The sequence below is a fragment of the Globicephala melas genome, chromosome 1 (assembly GCF_963455315.2).
Source record: "Globicephala melas chromosome 1, mGloMel1.2, whole genome shotgun sequence".
NCBI classification, from domain to species: domain Eukaryota; kingdom Metazoa; phylum Chordata; class Mammalia; order Artiodactyla; family Delphinidae; genus Globicephala; species Globicephala melas.
In genome coordinates this window covers 46,372,276-46,390,482 of record NC_083314.1, presented here as the reverse complement: position 1 = coordinate 46,390,482, position 18,207 = coordinate 46,372,276, and the positions used below count along the sequence as shown (strand labels likewise).

Below are 18,207 nucleotides of genomic sequence, written 5' to 3'. Positions count from 1 at the left end.
GCCAGAACACAGGCACCAGTCTGCTCCATCAGGAAGCCAACACAGCCCACTGAACCAACCTTAGCCCTGGGGACAGCCACCAAAAACAACAGGAACTATGAACCTGCAGCCTGTGAAAAGGAGACCCCAAACACAGTAAGTTAAGCAAATGAGAAGACAGAGAAATACATAGCAGTTGAAGGAGCAAGGTAAAAACCCACCAGACCAAACAAATGAAGAGGATATACACAGTCTACATGAAAAAGAATTCAGAGTAATGATAGTAAAGGTGATCCAAAATCGTGGAAATAGAATGGAGAAAATACAAAAAACGTTTAATAAGGACCTAGAGGAACTAAAGAGCAAACAAACAATGATGAACAACACAATAAATGAAATTAAAAATTCTCTAGAAGGGATCAATAGCAGAAAACCTGAGGCAGAAGAACAGATAAGTGACCTGGAAGATATAATAGTGGAAATAACTACCACAGAGCAGAATAAAGAAAAAAGAATGAGAAGAATTGAGGATAGTCTCAGAGACCTCTGGGACAACATTAAACACACCAACATTCGATTTACAGGGGTCCCAGAAGAAGAAGAGAAAAAGAAAGGGGCTAAGAAAATATTTGAACAGATTATAGTTGAAAACTTCTCTAATATGGAAAAGTAAATAGTCAAGTCCAGGAAGCACAGAGAGTCCCATAGAGGATAAATCCAAGGAGAAACACATCAAAACACATATTAATCAAACTATCAAAAATTAAATACAAAAACAAAATATTAAAAGCAGCAAGGGAAAAACAACAAATAACATACAAGGGAATCTCCATAACGTTAACAGCTGATCTTTCAGCAGAAACTCTGCAAGCCAGAAGGGGCTGGCAGGACATATTTAAAGTGATGAAAGGGAAAAACCTACAACCAAGATTACTCTACCTGGCAAGGATCTCATTCAGATTCAACAGAGAAATTAAAATCTTTACGGACAAGCAAAGGCTAAGAGAATTCAGCACCACCAAACCAGCTTTACAACAAATGCTAAAGGAACTTCTCTAGGCAGGAAACACAAGACAAGGAAAAGACCTACAATAACAAACCTAAAACAATTAAGAAAATGGTAATAGAAACATACATATCGATAACTACCTTAACTGTAAATGGATTAAATGCTCCATCCAAAAGACACAGACTGGCTGAATGGATACAAAAACAAGACATGTATATATGCTGTCTACAAGAGACCCACTTTAGACCTATGGACACATTCAGACTGAAAGTGAGGGGATGGAAAAAGATATTCCATGCAAGTGGAAATCAAAAGAAAGCTGGAGTAGCAATTCTCATATCAGACAAAATAGACTTTAAAATAAAGACTATTACAAGAGACAAAGAGGGACACTACATAATGATCAAGGGATCAATCCAAGAAGAAGATATAACAATTGTAAATGTTTATGGACCCAACATAGGAGCACCTCAATACATAACACAAATGCTAACAACCATAAAAGGGGAAATTGACAGTAACACAATAACAGTAGGGGACTTTAACCCCACTTTCACCAATGGACAGATCATCCAAAATGAAAATAAATAAGGAAGCACAAGCTTTAAATTATACATTAAACAAGATGAACTTAATTGATATTTATAGGACATTCCATCGAAAAACAACAGAATACACTTTCTTCTCAAGTGCTCATGGAACCTTCTCCAGGATAGATCACGTCTTGGGTCACAAATCAAGCCTTGGTAAATTTAAGAAAATTGAAATCGTATCAAGTATCTCTTCCGACCACAACGCTACAAGACTAGATATCAATTACAGGAAAAAATCTGTAAAAAATACAAACACAGGGAGGCTAAACAATACACTGCTAAATAACCAAGAGATCACTGAAGAAATCAAAGAGGAAATCAAAAAAATACCTAGAAACAAATGACAATGAAAACACGATGACCCAAAACCTACGGGATGCAGCTAAAGAAGTTCTAAGAGGGAACTTTATAGGAATACAATCCTACCTCAAGAACAAGAAACATCTCAAATAAACAACCTAACCTTACACCTAAAGCAAATAGAGAAAGAAGAACAAAAAACCCCCGAAGTTAGCAGAAGGAAACAAATCATAAAGATCAGATCAGAAATAAATGGAAAGGAAATGAAGGAAATAATAGCAAACATCAATAAAACTAAAAGCTGGTTCTTTGAGAAGATAAACAAAATTGATAAACCATCAGCCAGACTCATCAAGAAAACAGGGGAGAAGACTTTGATTCAACCAATCAATAGAATTAGAAATGAAAAAGGAGAAGTAACAACTGACACTGCAGAAATACAAAGGATCATAAGAGATTACTATAGGCAACTCTATGCCAATGAAATGGACAACCTGGAAGAAACGGACAAATACTTAGAAAAGCACAACCTTCCGAGACTGAACCAAGAAGAAATAGAAAATATAAACAGACCAATCACAAGCACTGAAATTCAGACTGTGATTAAAAATCTTCCAACGAACAAAAGCCCAGGACCAGATGGCTTCACAGGTGAATTCTATCACACATTTAGAGAAGAGCTAACACCCATCCTTCTCAAACTCTTCCAAAATATAGCAGAGGGAGGAACACTCCCAAACTCATTGTACAAAGCCACCATCACCCTGAAACCAAAACCAGACAAGAAAGAAAACTACAGGCCGATATCACTGAGGAACATAGATGCAAAAATCCTCAACAAAATACTAGCAAACAGAATCCAACAGCACATTAAAAGGATCATACACCATGACCAAGTGGGGTTTATCCCAGGAATGCAAGGATTCTTCAATATATGCAAATCAATCAATGTGATACACCATATTAACAAATTTAAGGAGAAAAACCATATGATCATCTAAATAGATGCAGAAAAAGCTTTTGACAAAATTCAACACTCATTTATGATAAAAAAAAAAAACCCTGCAGAAAGTAGGCATAGAGGGAACTTACCTCAACATAATAAAGCCATATATGACAAACCCACAGCCAACATCGTTCTCAATGGTGAAAAACTGAAACCGTTTCCACTAAGATCAGGAACAAGACAAGGTTGCCCACTCTCACCACTCTTATTCAACATAGTTTTGGAAGTTTTAGCCACAGCAAAAAGAAATAAAAGATTTCCAGATCGGAAAAGAATAAGTAAAACTGTCACTGTTTGCAGATGACATGATGCTATACATACAGAATCCTAAAGATGCTACCAGAAAACTACTAGAGCTAATCAATGGATTTGGTAAAGTAGCAGGATACAAAATTAATGCACAGAAATCTCTGGCATTCCTATACACTAATGATGAAAATTCTGAAAGAGAAATTAAGAAAACACTCCCATTTACCACTGCAACAAAAAGAATAAAATACCTAGGTATAAACCTACCTAAGGAGACAAAATACCTGTATGCACAAAACTATAAGACACTGATGAAAGAAATTAAAGATGATACCAACAGATGGAGACTATACTGTGTTCTTGAATTGGAAGAATCAACATTGTGAAAATGACTCTACTACCCAAAGCAATCTACAGATTCAATGCAATCCCTATCAAACTACCACTGGCATTTTTCACAGAAGTAGAACAAAAAATTTCACTTTGTATGGAAACACAAAAGACCCTGAATAGCCAAAGCAATCTTGAGAAAGGAAAACAAAGCTGCAGGAATCAGGCTCCCTGATTTCAGACTACACTACAAAGCTACAGTAATCAAGACAGTATGGTACTTGCACAAACACAGAAATATAGATCAATGGAACAGGATAGAAAACCTAGAGATAAACCCATTCACATATGGTCACCTTAACTTTGTTAAAGGAGGCAAGAATATATAATGGAGAAAAGACAGCCTCTTCAATAACTGGTGCTGGGAAAACTGGACAGCTACATATAAAAGAATGAAATTAGAACATTCCCTAACACCATACACAAAAATAAACTCAAAATGGATTAAAGACCTAAATGTAAGGCCAGACACTATAAAACTCTTAGAGGAAAACATAGGAAGAACACTCTATGACATAAATCACAGTAAGATCCTTTTTGCCCCACCTCCTAGACAAATGGAAATAAAAACAAAAATAAACAAGTTGGGCAAAATGAAACTAAAAGCTTTTGCATAGCAAAGGAAACCCTAAACAAGATGAAAAGACAACCCTCAGAATGGGAGAATATATTTGCAAACGAAGCAACTGACAAAGGATTAATCTCCAAAATATACAAGCAGCTCATGCAGCTCAATATTAAAAAACAAACAAACCAGTCCAAAAATGGGCAGAAGACCTAAAGAGACATTTCTCCAAAGAAGATATACAGATTGCCAACAAACACATGAAAGGATGCTCAACATCACTGATCATTAGAGAAATGAAACTCAAAACTCCAATGAGGTATCACCTCACAGTGGTCAGAATGGCCATCACCAAAAAATCTACAAACAGGACTTCCCTGGTGGCGCAGTGGTTGAGAGTCTGCCTGCTGATGCAGGGGACACGGGTTCGTGCCCCAGTCCAGGAAGATCCCACATGCCGTGAAGAGGCTGGGCCCGTGAGCCATGGCCGCTGAGCCTGCGCATCTGGAGCCTGTGCTCTGCAACGGGAAAGGCCACAACAGTGAGAGGCCCACGTACCGCAAAAAAAAAAAAAAAAAAAAAAATCTACAAACAATAAATGCTGGAGAGGGTATGGAGAAAAGGGAACCCTCTTGTACTATTGGTGGGAATTTAAATTGATACAGCCACTAAGGAGAACAGTATGGAGATTCCTTAAAAAACTAAAAATAGAACTACCACACGACTCAGCAATCCCACTACTCTGCATATACCCTGAGAAAACATTAATTCAAACAGTCGGGGGGCTTCCCTGGTGGTGCAGTGGTTGAGAGTCCGCCTGCCGATGCAGGGGACCCGGGTTCGTGCCCCGTTCCAGGAAGATCCCACATGCCGTGAAGCGGCTAGGTCCGTGAGCCATGGCCGCTGAGCCTGCGCGTCTGGAGCCTGTGCTCCGCAACGGGAGAGGCCACAACAGTGAGAGGCCCGCGTACCGCAAAAACAAACAAATAAAAAAGTCATGTACCACAATGTTCATTGCAGCTCTATTTACAATAGCCAGGACATGGAAGCAACCTAAGTGTCCATCGACAGATGAATGGATAAAGAAGATGTGGCACATATATACAATGGAATATTACTCAGCCATAAAAAGAAATGAAATTGAGTTATTTGTAGTGAGGTGGATGGACCTAGAAACTGTCATACCGAGTGAAGTAAGTCAGAAAGAGAAAAACAAATACCGTATGCTAACACATATATACGGAATCTCAAAAAAAAAAAAAAAAGGTTCTGAAGAACCTAGGGGCCAGACAGGAATAAAAACGCAGACGTACAGAATGGACTTGAGGGCACGGGGAGGGAAAAGGGTAAGCTGGGACGAAGTGAGAGATGGCATGGGCATATATACACTACCAAATGCAAAATAGATAGCTACTGGGAAGCAGCTGCATAGCTCAGGGAGATCAGCTCGGTGCTTTATGACCACCTAGAGGCGGGGTGGGATAGGGAGGGTGGGAGGGAGATGCAAGAGGGAGGAGATATGGGGATATATGTATATGTATAGCTGATTCACTTTGTTATACAGCAGAAACTAACACACCATTGTAAAGCAATTACACTCCAATAAAGATGTTAAAAAAAAAAAGTGTTAGCCATTGTTGTTATATCCCATCTCCACCCAGCCCAAACTCTTCTCTGATCTCAGAAACTCCAGTCTGAAATTCATAAACTCCCTGATATTTTCAGTCCCTTCACTTTTTCTTAATGTCTCTTTGCCTTTTTGTTTTGACTAAAACTTGGCTTTCCTTTGAAGACACTGCCTCCCTTTCAGCTGTCAGAGTGAACACTGATTTTTCTCATGTCCCCCAACTCACTGCAAACTGTTTCTCTTTCATCCTTCAAAACCTGGCTTCTTTGAAGCATATTTTAGCACTCTGTACCTCCTAATCATGTTCCCTCAGCCACTGATGACTCCAACGTCCGGCTCACAGTTTCAGTGTCCCTGCCATCGTTCTTTCAAACCTCAGCATCCACATGGTGATCCATCCAACAACCAACAATCTAGAACCAACAATCATTCTCTCAGTGACCCACTACCATGTCTGCATCCATCACACCCTTCTTGTTCTCACTCTCACCAGTACCCAACCTAGACTTCATAGTTCATCCCTTGTAAGACCCTTGATTCCCTTTACTGATCTTGCTTGGCAAAACCCCAATCCTAGTTAAACCTGACTGTCCTCTTAGTACCAAGAAGAACACTATGAAAGAAATTCACACAACTGCGTATACTGAGTCACTTCAAAATTATAGCCACAGATGTCAAATTGGCACTCGATACTGCCAAATGATGCAGCTGTACTTCCCTAGTAAATTTATTTTCCCATTCCCTGAGAGGTCTATTTTATGTCTTGTTCTCGCTCCTGGAATCTTCAACATCTCTCTTGAGCTGTTGACTGGACTATATATGTCATAGAGAAAATGTTTAAAGCCAAACTAGACCTACCTTTTCCTTCCACCTCAAGTCTACAGACCCAGCTGCATCTCTGCCTACGCATGCTGCCTTCCCATCTGCGATAGCATCCCTGTTCTATCTAGAACTTGTTTTCTCAAGGATCTTAAATTATCTTTTTTGCTGCATCATTAAATTCTCCCTGTATTTTGGATTTTTCTCATCAGCATACAAACATGCTAAAACCCTACCTAAAAAAACCCCACAAACAGCATAAAAGACAAAACCAAACAACCTCTCCCTTGATTTGTCACTCTCTTACAGCCACTACCCTACTTCTCTATTCCCGTGCCAACAAGAGTCCACTTTCTCATCTCCCCATGGCCCTCTCTTCAGCCCACTCCAGTGGGCTTTATTCCAATCGTTTGCACTGACGTGGTTCTTATCAAGGTCATCACAGATCTCTACCTTGAGAGAACCAGTGATCAGTTCTGTATCCTCATTTGACTTCACTTCTCAACAGCATCTGGTTCCTTTTTGAATCACTTCTTAATTCTGCCTTCCAGCTTTCTGCCTGTTTGTGTCCTCCAGGGATCTGTCCTCCACTCTCTCCTCTTCTTTTCTACGTTCTCCTACAAAACAAGTTCACACTATTCCATGGCTTCAAATATCCTTTTAATGCTGATGACTCTCAAATGTCTGTTTCCAACTGGAGTCTCTTCCCTGAACTCCAGATTCATATATCCAAATATCTCCTAACCTTTCAATTTAGATGTCTAATAATTATCTTAAGCTTATATGACCACAACTTCCCTCCCTAAGTCTTTTCCTGTAAAGCCATTCCCATTTCATTAAATGGTATACCAGGCCAAAATCCTGGAGTCATTACTGATTCCTTTCTTTCCTTCATGGGCTGCATCCAGGTCTCTGTATGTCCTGTTGGCTCAACCCCCAAAATATATCCCAAATCCACCTGCTTCTCATCACCTTCCTACTACAATTTGCATTCCAACCACCATCATCTCTCACCAGGAGAGATGTACTGGTCCCTTTACACTCTAGTATCCACACCCCAGCCTGAGTGATTTACCTAAATACATAAGTCACATCATGCCACTCTCCCTGCCCCACCCACATAGAATCCTGTTACCCAAAGAATAAAGTCCAAATTCCTTATTGTGGCCACAAGGCTCTGCATGATCTGGACAGTTCTTCCACCATAACCCCATCTCCTACTCAACTTCTCATCCTGTACATGCCAAACACACTGGCCTGTTGTTCTTGGAGTACCCCAGGCTGTTTCCTAACAGCCTTTGCATGTGCTGTTCTTTCTGCTTGAAACACTCTTCTCCCACATATTCACGTGGCTACTTCCTTGATATATTGTATATTTCTCTGTGTTGGAATATAAATTCCTTGATGGCAGAGCTTCTGCTGGTTTTGTCGACTGCTGCATCCCCAGCATATGAACAATCCATGGAACATAGTATGTGTTTAATAAATACTTATAGCCTGATGCTCTCTTCTAAAGCTTTCCTTGCATCCTTACTGCTTTTAGAATGGGCATTGTACTTTAGCTGAGCATTCAAGAATCATAACGATTAAACCACTCCAACACTCAAACTTTATTGCCTTCTACTGTTTAAAGCCTGCTCTCTTCCAGGGTGTGAATGCTTTTCGAACAATGCCTTTGTTCAGTCTGTTTCCTCTATGTATAGTGCCCTCACTATAACACTCCCTTTGTTTAAACTCCACACTTCTATCAAAGCCCAGCTTAAGAACTGCCAGGCTCTCCTAGATCATACCAGCCCACAGCAATCTCTCCTTACTCCAAATTCCTACTGCCCTTATAACTGCTCCTTTCACAAAGCAATATACTGCATCATTGGGGTCTTTTTAAAATGTCTGTCCTGTCTCCCTAGTTAAATATAAACACCCAAAACAGAATTGGTTGTAAAATGTTGTGAATCCCCAGTACCCTCATAGAGTGACTCACACATTGTAGGTAGGCATTCGGTGTTTGTACATAAATTTTATGCCTCTTCTAATGCTTCAGTTGTACAGTCTATTAGCAGCCATTTATTAACTGCCCATTGGGTTCCAGATGAACTAGTGCGTTTAGCGTCTAGTTCATCTTTCCTGAGGACACTTGACAGCTATGATTTCATCATCACCAGCCTCTTCTTAATCTTACATAGGCCTTCAGTGTGTGTTTCTGCATTATTACCCTCAAAAGTTTATTTTCCAATTATTTTATTATCCCAATTGTTCTGTCTTTTAAAATTTAGGGTCTAAAATTTTAACAAAATTATAACTAGAGAAGGTAAATACAAGAATTAAATAAAACGCCATATATAAAGTGCCTCTCACTAGAGTTGGAGTGTACGGGGGATCAATAACGACAGCTATAAATTACAGGTTCTTCCCAAATGAAATCTACCTGCCTAGCATAGTGTTGTACATATTTGTAATCATTAAAATTGATTTTGACAGTGTGTGTGTTTCTGTGTACAGGGAACTTTCTATGCTCTCAGTTCTGTGGGGGAAAAGAAGAGAAGGCAAGGCTCTGGTCAGCCTCTCTGAGGGGACATCTACTTGGAGTCAAGATTGAAAGCCATGGCATGGGGATGATAAGGAGACACACATTACCAAGCATTAAATGGAGTCCTAATAATAGCAACACCTCTTTGTTTTATGGAGTTGATGTATATTCTTTTATTTGCTCCTCTCAGCCCAGCAAAGTCAGTGTTATTATCCTCACTCCACAGATAAAGGAACTAAAGCTCTGAGAGGCTGATTCTCCCTTCTTACATGATAGAGCCTGGGTTCAAGTCCATTATTCTGGCTTCATGTTGCATGTTCTTTGCAACACAGTTTTTATTCATTTGCTCATTCTTTCATTCACTTGTCTGGTCATGCATTCAGCAAATATTTGTTTGTTACGAATTATATGTCAGGCACTGTGCTAGGTGATTGGGATAGAAGGCAATAAGATACTGCCCTTGGCCTCTGTGTCTACAACATAGAGAAGAGGCAGAGACACTATGTATTAAAGAAATTCACAAAAGAAATTCCTAAGGGCTGGTCCTAGACATACTATCCCAGTGAACCAGCTGATTATTCAATCCTCATTCTCCCCAAGAATACTCTATTATTCTATTATTCTACTCTATTATTAATAGAGTATTAATACTACCATTAATACTCTATTATTTCTCCATTATCTCTATTATTCTCTGTACTCATAGAGAATAGTAGTGCTCTCTTGTTTCTGTTTTCAAACTCAGGGACATTGAGACCGGGAAAGACCAAGTGGCTTGCAAACTATCATGCGCATCAGCAACAAAGGCTGTAATGTCAGGGATGCTTTGCTCTCCAACCCAGGTATAGTCTACAGATATGCTTTGCTCGTCACCACCAATATGTCCCTGGTATACTGGGCTGACTGATGTTTTGCAAACACAATCCTGTGTAAAAACAGTAGGAGAGCTTGCTATTTAAAGGAATCTTCTGATGAACCTTTATAATTATTATTGTCTTACCTTCTGGTCCTAACCATGCTTCTTAAAAGAAAAAATTCTGCTTTCTCTCTATGTCCTTGCTTTTTAATTACTTCTCAAACACTTTAAATTCTGAGTCAGCCTTTTCTGAAGCCATTCTTGTTATGGAAATTAGCTGAAAAAAACCCACTGGACTCTTTTTCAGTCCTTATCTTACTTGAACTTCCTTCCATATCTCATGCTCCTGTTTTCTTAAAATTCTGTGATATCACATTATCTTGTTGATGAATCCCAACTCAACATCTTTAGACCTGATAGAACTTAAGTTTCAGATTCATCTCTCCATCTATCCACTGGGCAACTCATTCATTCATTCAACAAATATTTACTGGGTGCCTACTGGGTGGCAGGGAATGGGCTATGTCTTGAGACTAACATGAACAAGGAATTTATTGTCTGGGGGTGAGAAGCAGGAAATAGATATTCACAAGCAACTCAATGGGTCTAAAAATGAACTCATGATTTTTCCTTGCCAATGTCTCCTTTAAACTACATGCATTTAAAATTCCTGCAGTCATTCCAGACATTCAAGTCAGAACTTACAAGGTTTCCTCTGCCTCCCTTTTGTTCATCCACAAATTCTTGGCTAAGTCCTTTCAAGTCTATGTCATAAGTTTATCTCCATTCCCACTGCTCCTGCCCTAGCTCAGATCCTCACCATCTTTTGCCTAGTTTACCATATAATGTCCAAAACGGTCTCTTCACCTCTGACCTAAGGCTAGCACCCATTGCACCATGCTGCTTCAGCCGTTTCTCTTACCATGAGTGACCTTTCTAAATCCCGACATTTCAACCTTTCAACCTTTTAACCTGACATTTCGCTGCTAAAATCTCTTTAAAATCTCCCTTCCCTTCAGGAAAAGTCCAAACACCTTCTTATATATTAGAGGTCCTTCTAACTGGGCTCCTGCCTTCCTCCTAGCCCTGCTTCCCATTGTGCCTCCCCAGTCACCCCGACTGCCAACATACACACATCCTATGCTCTGGTGATGAATAACAGAGTTTCTCAGATACTGCATGAAAATTCATTGCAAATATTCCCTCCTTTGGGTAGCCATTTCCAGCATCCTCCCTTAGGCAGAGTGCTTTTGTTACTTTCTCCTTTGGACACCACTGCTCATTACACATAATAATTAGTGTAGTCCCTGATCATTGAGCATTTACCAGTTCTGACATCATGCCAGACCCAGAGGCAATATGATACAGTGTTTAAGAATCTGAGCTTTGGAGATAGCAAGGTTGGTTCAAATCCCAATGTATCATTTATTTAGCAGAATGATCTACAGCAAGATACTTAAACTCTCTACATCCCAATTTCTTCATCTTTAATATGAGCAATAATAAAACCTTTCATTGAGTTGTTGTACGGATTAACGAGACAAAGTACAAAACATGTTTAGTATGGTATCTGTTACACCATAAGCTATTATTAAGTTGAAGTCATAATTATTGTTTTTGCTAGTATACTTTTTACATATATCATGGGGAATTTGCCCCCAAACCCTAGATGTTTTATCTTCATTTCACAACTAAGGAGGTTAGATTACTTGCCCAAAGTCATATAATTAGAAAGCAACAAAGTTAGATTTTAAATCCATAGACAAAATACCATTATAGCCCTTAGGACACTGTGTGAAATGTATTTACTGGGTACCCAGCTCTCCACGTGGAAGGGAAGCTCCCTGAAGGCTAAGACTTTGTCATATTCGTATTTCACATAGGAAAAGTTTGAGAATGAATGAACAAATGAACAACTATGTTTCAGCCTTGGCTGACTGATGGCTGTGAGATTCCAGTCCTGGGAGAGGGAAGAAGTGGCTGGTATGTTCACGGTGGCAACGGAACATGAGCCACTACCAGGCCCCTGGGTCACTCACTCATTGCTTCTATCTGCACATGGATGAGGTTCTCAATGTCCTCCTGTAGGGTCTGATGGGGCTTCAGGGGGATGGGCAGGTAGCCGTAGTGCTCTCTGTTGCAGAGGTGCATCTGGATGCCTGAGGACACAAGAGAGGGACAAAACTGGCCAATCAGAAAATACACTTCTTAGTTCTACAGTGACAACTAAGAAAAAAGAGACTAGGCTGTGGCCAAAGCTGAGTTGGGCACTGAAATTGAACAAGTAGTTGTTCCGGGCAGGTTGTGTAGACCTCAAAAATGCTCCTTTATTAAGAAAGTGTAACCAGAATTTGGGGCAAATAGAAACCCTGGGCCATTCTTCAGCTCAGAGGAAATTGATTTTTTTCTCTCTGAAGAGAAAGCATCCTTGTGGCCTGAAATGAACACTAAAGGCATGACGGGATCAAAAAAGGAGGCAAGGAATTCCTGCTCCAGAGAACAGAATGGAACACTGTAATCCACCTACAGGAAATAAAGAGAAAATGAGGAATAAAAGCCACATTTGATATGAAAGCAAACAGGAAAATCCTGTAAGGCTGACAGATTATTAAAGCTAACTCTAAGCATATGTAGAACAAAAAATAAAAAACAAAGGAAATTTAAAATTTTCCATGATTCTCCATGGTTTGATTTCTTCTCTTAGCACGCATGGATTTGGAGTCAACCAACAGACATGAAACTTCTATAAAAGAGTCAGAAAGGGACAAAAGAAAGTCTGCATTTCAAGTCCTGTTAAGAACCTTCAGTATGACAATACCAGAGACATAGCACAGCCCTCTTGTTTTCAAAACCCGTCTTCACAGCCCCAGCTGGCTAACTCCAAGAGTTATATATAGCACCTGTGTTCAACCAGGTAGCTATGAATATTGGAATCAAGAGGGTCTCAGAGGGATCCAGCAACTGACAGTCCTGACTAATGAAAAGACTGCTTAGGTAAAAGGATGAGTCTGCCAAGCTCTGGTCCATGTGTCCAAGCTTATGATCTGTTAATTTCTATAATCACCTATGCTTTGCAGACAGAGAATTACCTGCATAGTGACTTCTCTATTTTGTGCAGATGAAATTTCCTCCAGTCAGCTGCATCGCCTGCCAAATCAGGTGGAGCTGTCTTGTGGCATTAACAGAGAAGAACGAACAAAGAAAAGAGCTCTTATCCTCCCCTTTACTGAACCCGGCTCCCACCAGGGCTGGTCCAGCAAGCACTGTCACTTCTCTTGCCTTCACCAACAGGACTCACTAGCTCTACTGTTTGCCGACATGAATGCTTCTGAGAAACTTCAAATCCAAACGGACCCTCTTGCAAAGTCATGATGAATTCAGGAAACAGAAGGGAAATGATTTAATGTTTAGGTTGCCTCTCTACCCTAATTAGGTAAATAATTTTACCATTCAATTTTCCAAAGCTTCAGTAAAAAGGGGAGGTGAGACCTAGCCAAGCTATCCATCAAGTGTGAGGGGAGAAGAAAGGCATTTTCAGACGTGCAAGGTCATATTTACTTGCCATCACACTTCCTCAGACAGTGACTGGATGATGTGGAAGAAGAAGGAGAAGAAAGAGGGGCAGGGGGAAGATTACAAAAAAACCAAAAAACAAAAAACAGGGAATATGCAGGACATAGTGAACAGGAGAGTCAATACAGAAGAGAAGAGGAGGGAGTTGCAGCTCCGCAGCTGTGGCACCTCTCACATTAGAGAACAACAGGAGGCTCCGGGACAGACATCTTTACACACACACACAAAGAACATCTGCTGAATCTGACCATTCTAAGAGGAGTTTTAGACAGTCAGGGATTAGATTTGGATGGCATTAGTAATAATAAAACTAAGCAAATATAAAAGGCAATTGTTAGGTCAGATATGAAAGGAAAAGTAGCCATAGTCCATAAATGGAATTAGGGTCACATGATTATAAGAGCAAAAACACTGACCATGGCTCTTTCTTAAAGTACCACGTAACTACATCAAGAGGACAGGGTGATGGGAAGAATGCGTTTGCGTGAACGTGGCAGAGGGAGGGGAGAGGACTAACTCCTCCTCTTCACTAGTGAGTCAATAGGTATTTGCCTAAAGCAAAACCAGAAAATCAAGAAGCAGTATTATAAACATGCTACTTAGAAACATGGATGTGACTACTACACTTGTACCATCATCTAGAAGAGTTAAAAGTGCTTGTCTTCTAAAAGAAGGAAATGGTACAGGGAGGTGACACCCAGGGGACTTCTGATTTTATAATAAACTGTGGGGGACTATTCGAATTGATTCAACTATCTACCTGGATAGTTGGATAAAAATATTAAAAATTTAAAAGAAAATGTGTTGGTAATTAGATAAAATCTATGAAGGAACTTGGCACTCAGTGAAAGCTACTTCTGGGGCAAACAATTTTCTCTTTGTAAAAGAATGGTGAAGGATACGATACCTTGAAGGCCTGTACTTCTTTTATGAAGAGAGCAAACATTTTCTTGCACTCACTTAGTACCCTAACATTGCAAGATTGATCTACCTACCTTTATCCTTGGTGATGGAAGCTCAGAGTTTGAGAAGCTGTGATTTGCCCAAGGTCACACCTCTGTCGCTAAAGAGCCATTAGTGCCAAACGTCTGCCCCTAAAGAGCCAACGTCAAGTATCTCTCTACCCACCCAGGATCTGGAAACCGAGTCTCAAAACCAGTAAACACTCTGGATTGCCATCCCCGCGCATGGGAGGCACTTTCAAGCACTCCCCGTGACGTGCAGGAGGAAGATCTGCCTGCCCGTCACCCACATCTCTTCCTCTTTTGACTCACGGCAGACATGTGGAGGATGACTGGCTGGTGCCAGAGGTGGTTACTGTGGCCGCGACACACAGCCCAGATCACTGGCCACAGCGGGAGGTGAACTCCCAACCCTGGCTTCATTAGAGCCACGGAGACTTGCCCATGACCCCTGTGCTCTCTTCTTGGGCTGGATGGGCAGCCACGCCCCAGCACTCCAGCACCCTTGGCTTGCCCCTGTCACTCCTCACCCACATGTGGCAATGCCTGGAGTTGGAGGTGAAAGATTAAGGGTCGAGGTTTGTGGTTAGATGGTCCTGCCTGGGACATGTGGACCCTCTATTTCCTTCTGGACATTTAAAAAAGGATACTCCATGGGACTTCCCTGGTGGTGCCGTGGTTAAGAATCCTGCCAATGCAGGAGACACAGGTTCGAGCCCTGGTCTGGGAAGATCCCACATGCTTCGGATCAACTAAGCCCAGGCACCACAACTACTGAGCCTGCACTCTACAGCCTGCGAGCCACAACTACTGAGCCCATGCACCCCAACTACTGAAGCCCGCACGCCTAAAGCCCATGCTCTGCAACAAGAGAAGCCACCGCAGTAAGAAGTCTGCGCACCACAGTGAAGAGTAGCCCCGCTCGCCACAACTAGAGAAAGCCCGCGTGCAGCAACAAAGACGCAACACACCAAAAAAAAAAAAAAAAAATGATACTCCAATGGATGATCCATAGCTAGGGAGCTTTATAAGAGTGAGAACAAAAGAATATAAATCATCTTTCATCAAGACTCTTTCAAGAGAGAAGGGAAGTGCCTTGCTTTGAACCTAAGAGGGAAAGAGCTTAGAAACACTCCATGGGCTGCACAGAACTCCAGGCTCATTCAAGTCTCTTCTAAAAATACTTCAAGCTGAGTAAAAGTGCTATTTTAGAGCCACATGACTGTCAGGAAAGCTCTTTCATTCCCCCAAATGACAGTCATTCTTTCCTATCTTGACTTCTGCCCTATTCACAGTTTGTACCACTGATCTGACCCCTCAGCTTTCACTGCTTCATAACTATTATTTGTTTCCACATGTAAAGATCTTATCTCCCCCACTGTCACAGAGCCTAACACAATGCTAGGCACAGCAGGAAAGCCTACAGGACTGACCCTCTCTCTTTGCTTTTCTGCCTCTCTCCTCCCAGCGGAATCATCAAACAGCTCTGGGCCTTTGCACCTGCTTTCAATGTCCTGGGTAGGCCTATGGGAATCTGACCAATAAAGAATGAAGGCAAAGTGAAGAGGCCAAGCAAGGGGCATAGCTGAAAAATTCCTATCTAGCTCATGTCATTCTTCCAGCCCCAAATCCAATTCTTGGTTTTAAAAACTATATCATAATAATTTAGTGACTGGGTCACAATAATACCTTGTGCAATGTCTATCAAGGAGGCCTTTGTTAGGCAAAGATCATTATTGTAATTGTTAATAGCTCAATTTCTTGGAGCATCTTTACTTCAAGCTCTTAAGCAAAAGGACTGGCACAAGTTGAAGGACTGGGAAGGCCCTGAGTCTGCTTCCCATCCTGGAGAAATCAGAGCCAATCACAGACCAAGTGGAAAGAAGCAGTTACCATTAACGCTGACACAAGGACCTTCATGAAAACTTCCAATCCACATGAGTATGAGAACCTTGCTTTTGCCCTGACACAGACCTAAAACATGTCTACACCTGGCCAAAGGGTCTAAATGGTTCTAGCTGCCAAGGGAAAAAATAATCAGCTTTCCACATTTCCACCAAATATTCCCATTCCTACCAAATCTACAACTGATAAGTGGGATACCTAAGGCTTCTAGGATGGCCTGATGTGTGAGTTGTAGCTTGAATTTTATTAATATTCACAGCTGCCAGCAACCTGCCTCAACTGCCTGGGGTCTGTACATGATCTCATCCACCCTGACTATACAGCCACATGAGTTTATACACCATCTGCCCGGTTTCTAAACTCACTTTTGCTAGTGGTTAAGTGGCACATTTCTGGCTCATTGATAATGGCACCTGGCCTCTGTCAGGAAGGTCTGAATGATCCTGAGAAGAAAGCCTTGCTTTAGGAATGTTGTGTATCTTCATGCTGAACCACTTTAGTGAATTATATCCTCCCTGACTGCATGTGCAAGTGACACAAGAGTAATAACCTACTTTCCTACTGACTTGTCGTCCTCTAAAAGTCTACAATGGTTCATGAAAGAGTGAAGTCTGGTTTTGCCTTTCCTTCCAGGGGGGCTGTGGCAGAGACTGCTGGTTACCTCCCAAAATTTGTTTTCTCCTCCCAGAGAGAGAATTGGGGCTCTAGACTGCATAGAATAAAGACAACATTTTGAGCCTCCCAACATTCTGAGCTAGATGTTGTCCTATGTCCTAAGTCTGGCTAATGGGCTATGCATGGCAGTGATGTGTTCAACTCCTGGATGTGTTCAACTACCCTTAAAGGGGCGGAGAGTGCCCTCCCCTCTATGGTTTTCACTCAACAGCTGAAATGCATCTATACTGATGAGACATGTTGGATCATAGGATTAAGGACAATACCTCATGGAAGGTGGAGAAGCAATACAGAAGGAGCCTGGGTCTCTGAAAACTTTGTGGAACAGAGCCACTGTACTAGCTCTGATTTTTTTTTTGAGAAGAAATAAACTTCCATTTTTAAGCCTGGGTCTTCCCCAGTGTACTTTTGGCCCTCTGTCACAGTTTTCTAATTAAGTAAAGGACTCCTATATTGAACAAAGCAATGCAATAGCACCGTAAAGAACGAATCACAGGCCCACGACAACCACCACCACCTTTTTTTTTTTTAAAAGAGAGTGGATTCTTGGGTAGGGACCAGTCCTGGCTCTTGGTCATTGGTGCTCACAGGGACAGCAACACAGAGGGTGCTGGTATGGTTACTGCAGACAATTAATTGCCTCTAACACTACTTGAATAGGAAGCCTATTTCCTTATTAAGAGTGTTTTTTTTAATAAAATGCACAAAACAAAGGAGCTGGTTATTTGCAGTGTTTCCATGGTGGCAGTACAACGGCATACAAACAGTACCTGCTTGCCTGCTGGAGAAGGCAAAGACGATGATGTCATCAAAGGTCCAGGTGTAGTCCTGGTGCGGAGGGTAGAACACCAGCTTGTCAGAGGCTTCCTTCCTGAGGTCAATTAGGAATGTGGAGTGGACCATGGGGACCGGAAAGCAGCCCAACCTCTTCCATTCTCTAATCTGAAGATAGTCTGGGGTCCGTTTATAGAAGCCCTGTAAGGAACAAATGGCTGGGTTATGTTCACTGATCTGAGGGCTTCCTCTTTCCCAATCTTCTGTTAGGCTGACTCCTAAGTCATCACCAGTTAAGTACAAGTCCCCAAGCAAAGTCACCTTCTCTCTTCTTATCTTGGCCTAAGAATTTCCAGCTGAGCTCAGGAAATGCTATTTACATATAAAACAATACAAAA

The 18,207-nt window shown here is 41.2% G+C and overlaps 1 protein-coding gene across 10 annotated transcripts in view; it reads right to left on the bottom strand.

The window, feature by feature from the left end:
• The window catches only part of COLGALT2 (collagen beta(1-O)galactosyltransferase 2), a 147,916-nt gene that overhangs the window by 53,986 nt on the left and 75,723 nt on the right, over window positions 1-18,207 (bottom strand). For 9 of the 10 annotated variants that reach the window (XM_060295498.1, XM_060295500.1, XM_060295508.1 and 6 more), the window contains exons 5-6: window positions 17,806-18,010; window positions 11,960-12,079 (exon numbers count right to left, since the gene is read on the bottom strand). In XM_060295498.1, coding sequence (XP_060151481.1) covers window positions 11,960-12,079; window positions 17,806-18,010 — 325 coding nt within the window. The remainder of the gene's footprint in view (window positions 1-11,959; window positions 12,080-17,805; window positions 18,011-18,207) is intronic. The other variant, XM_060295517.1, reaches the window with a different exon arrangement.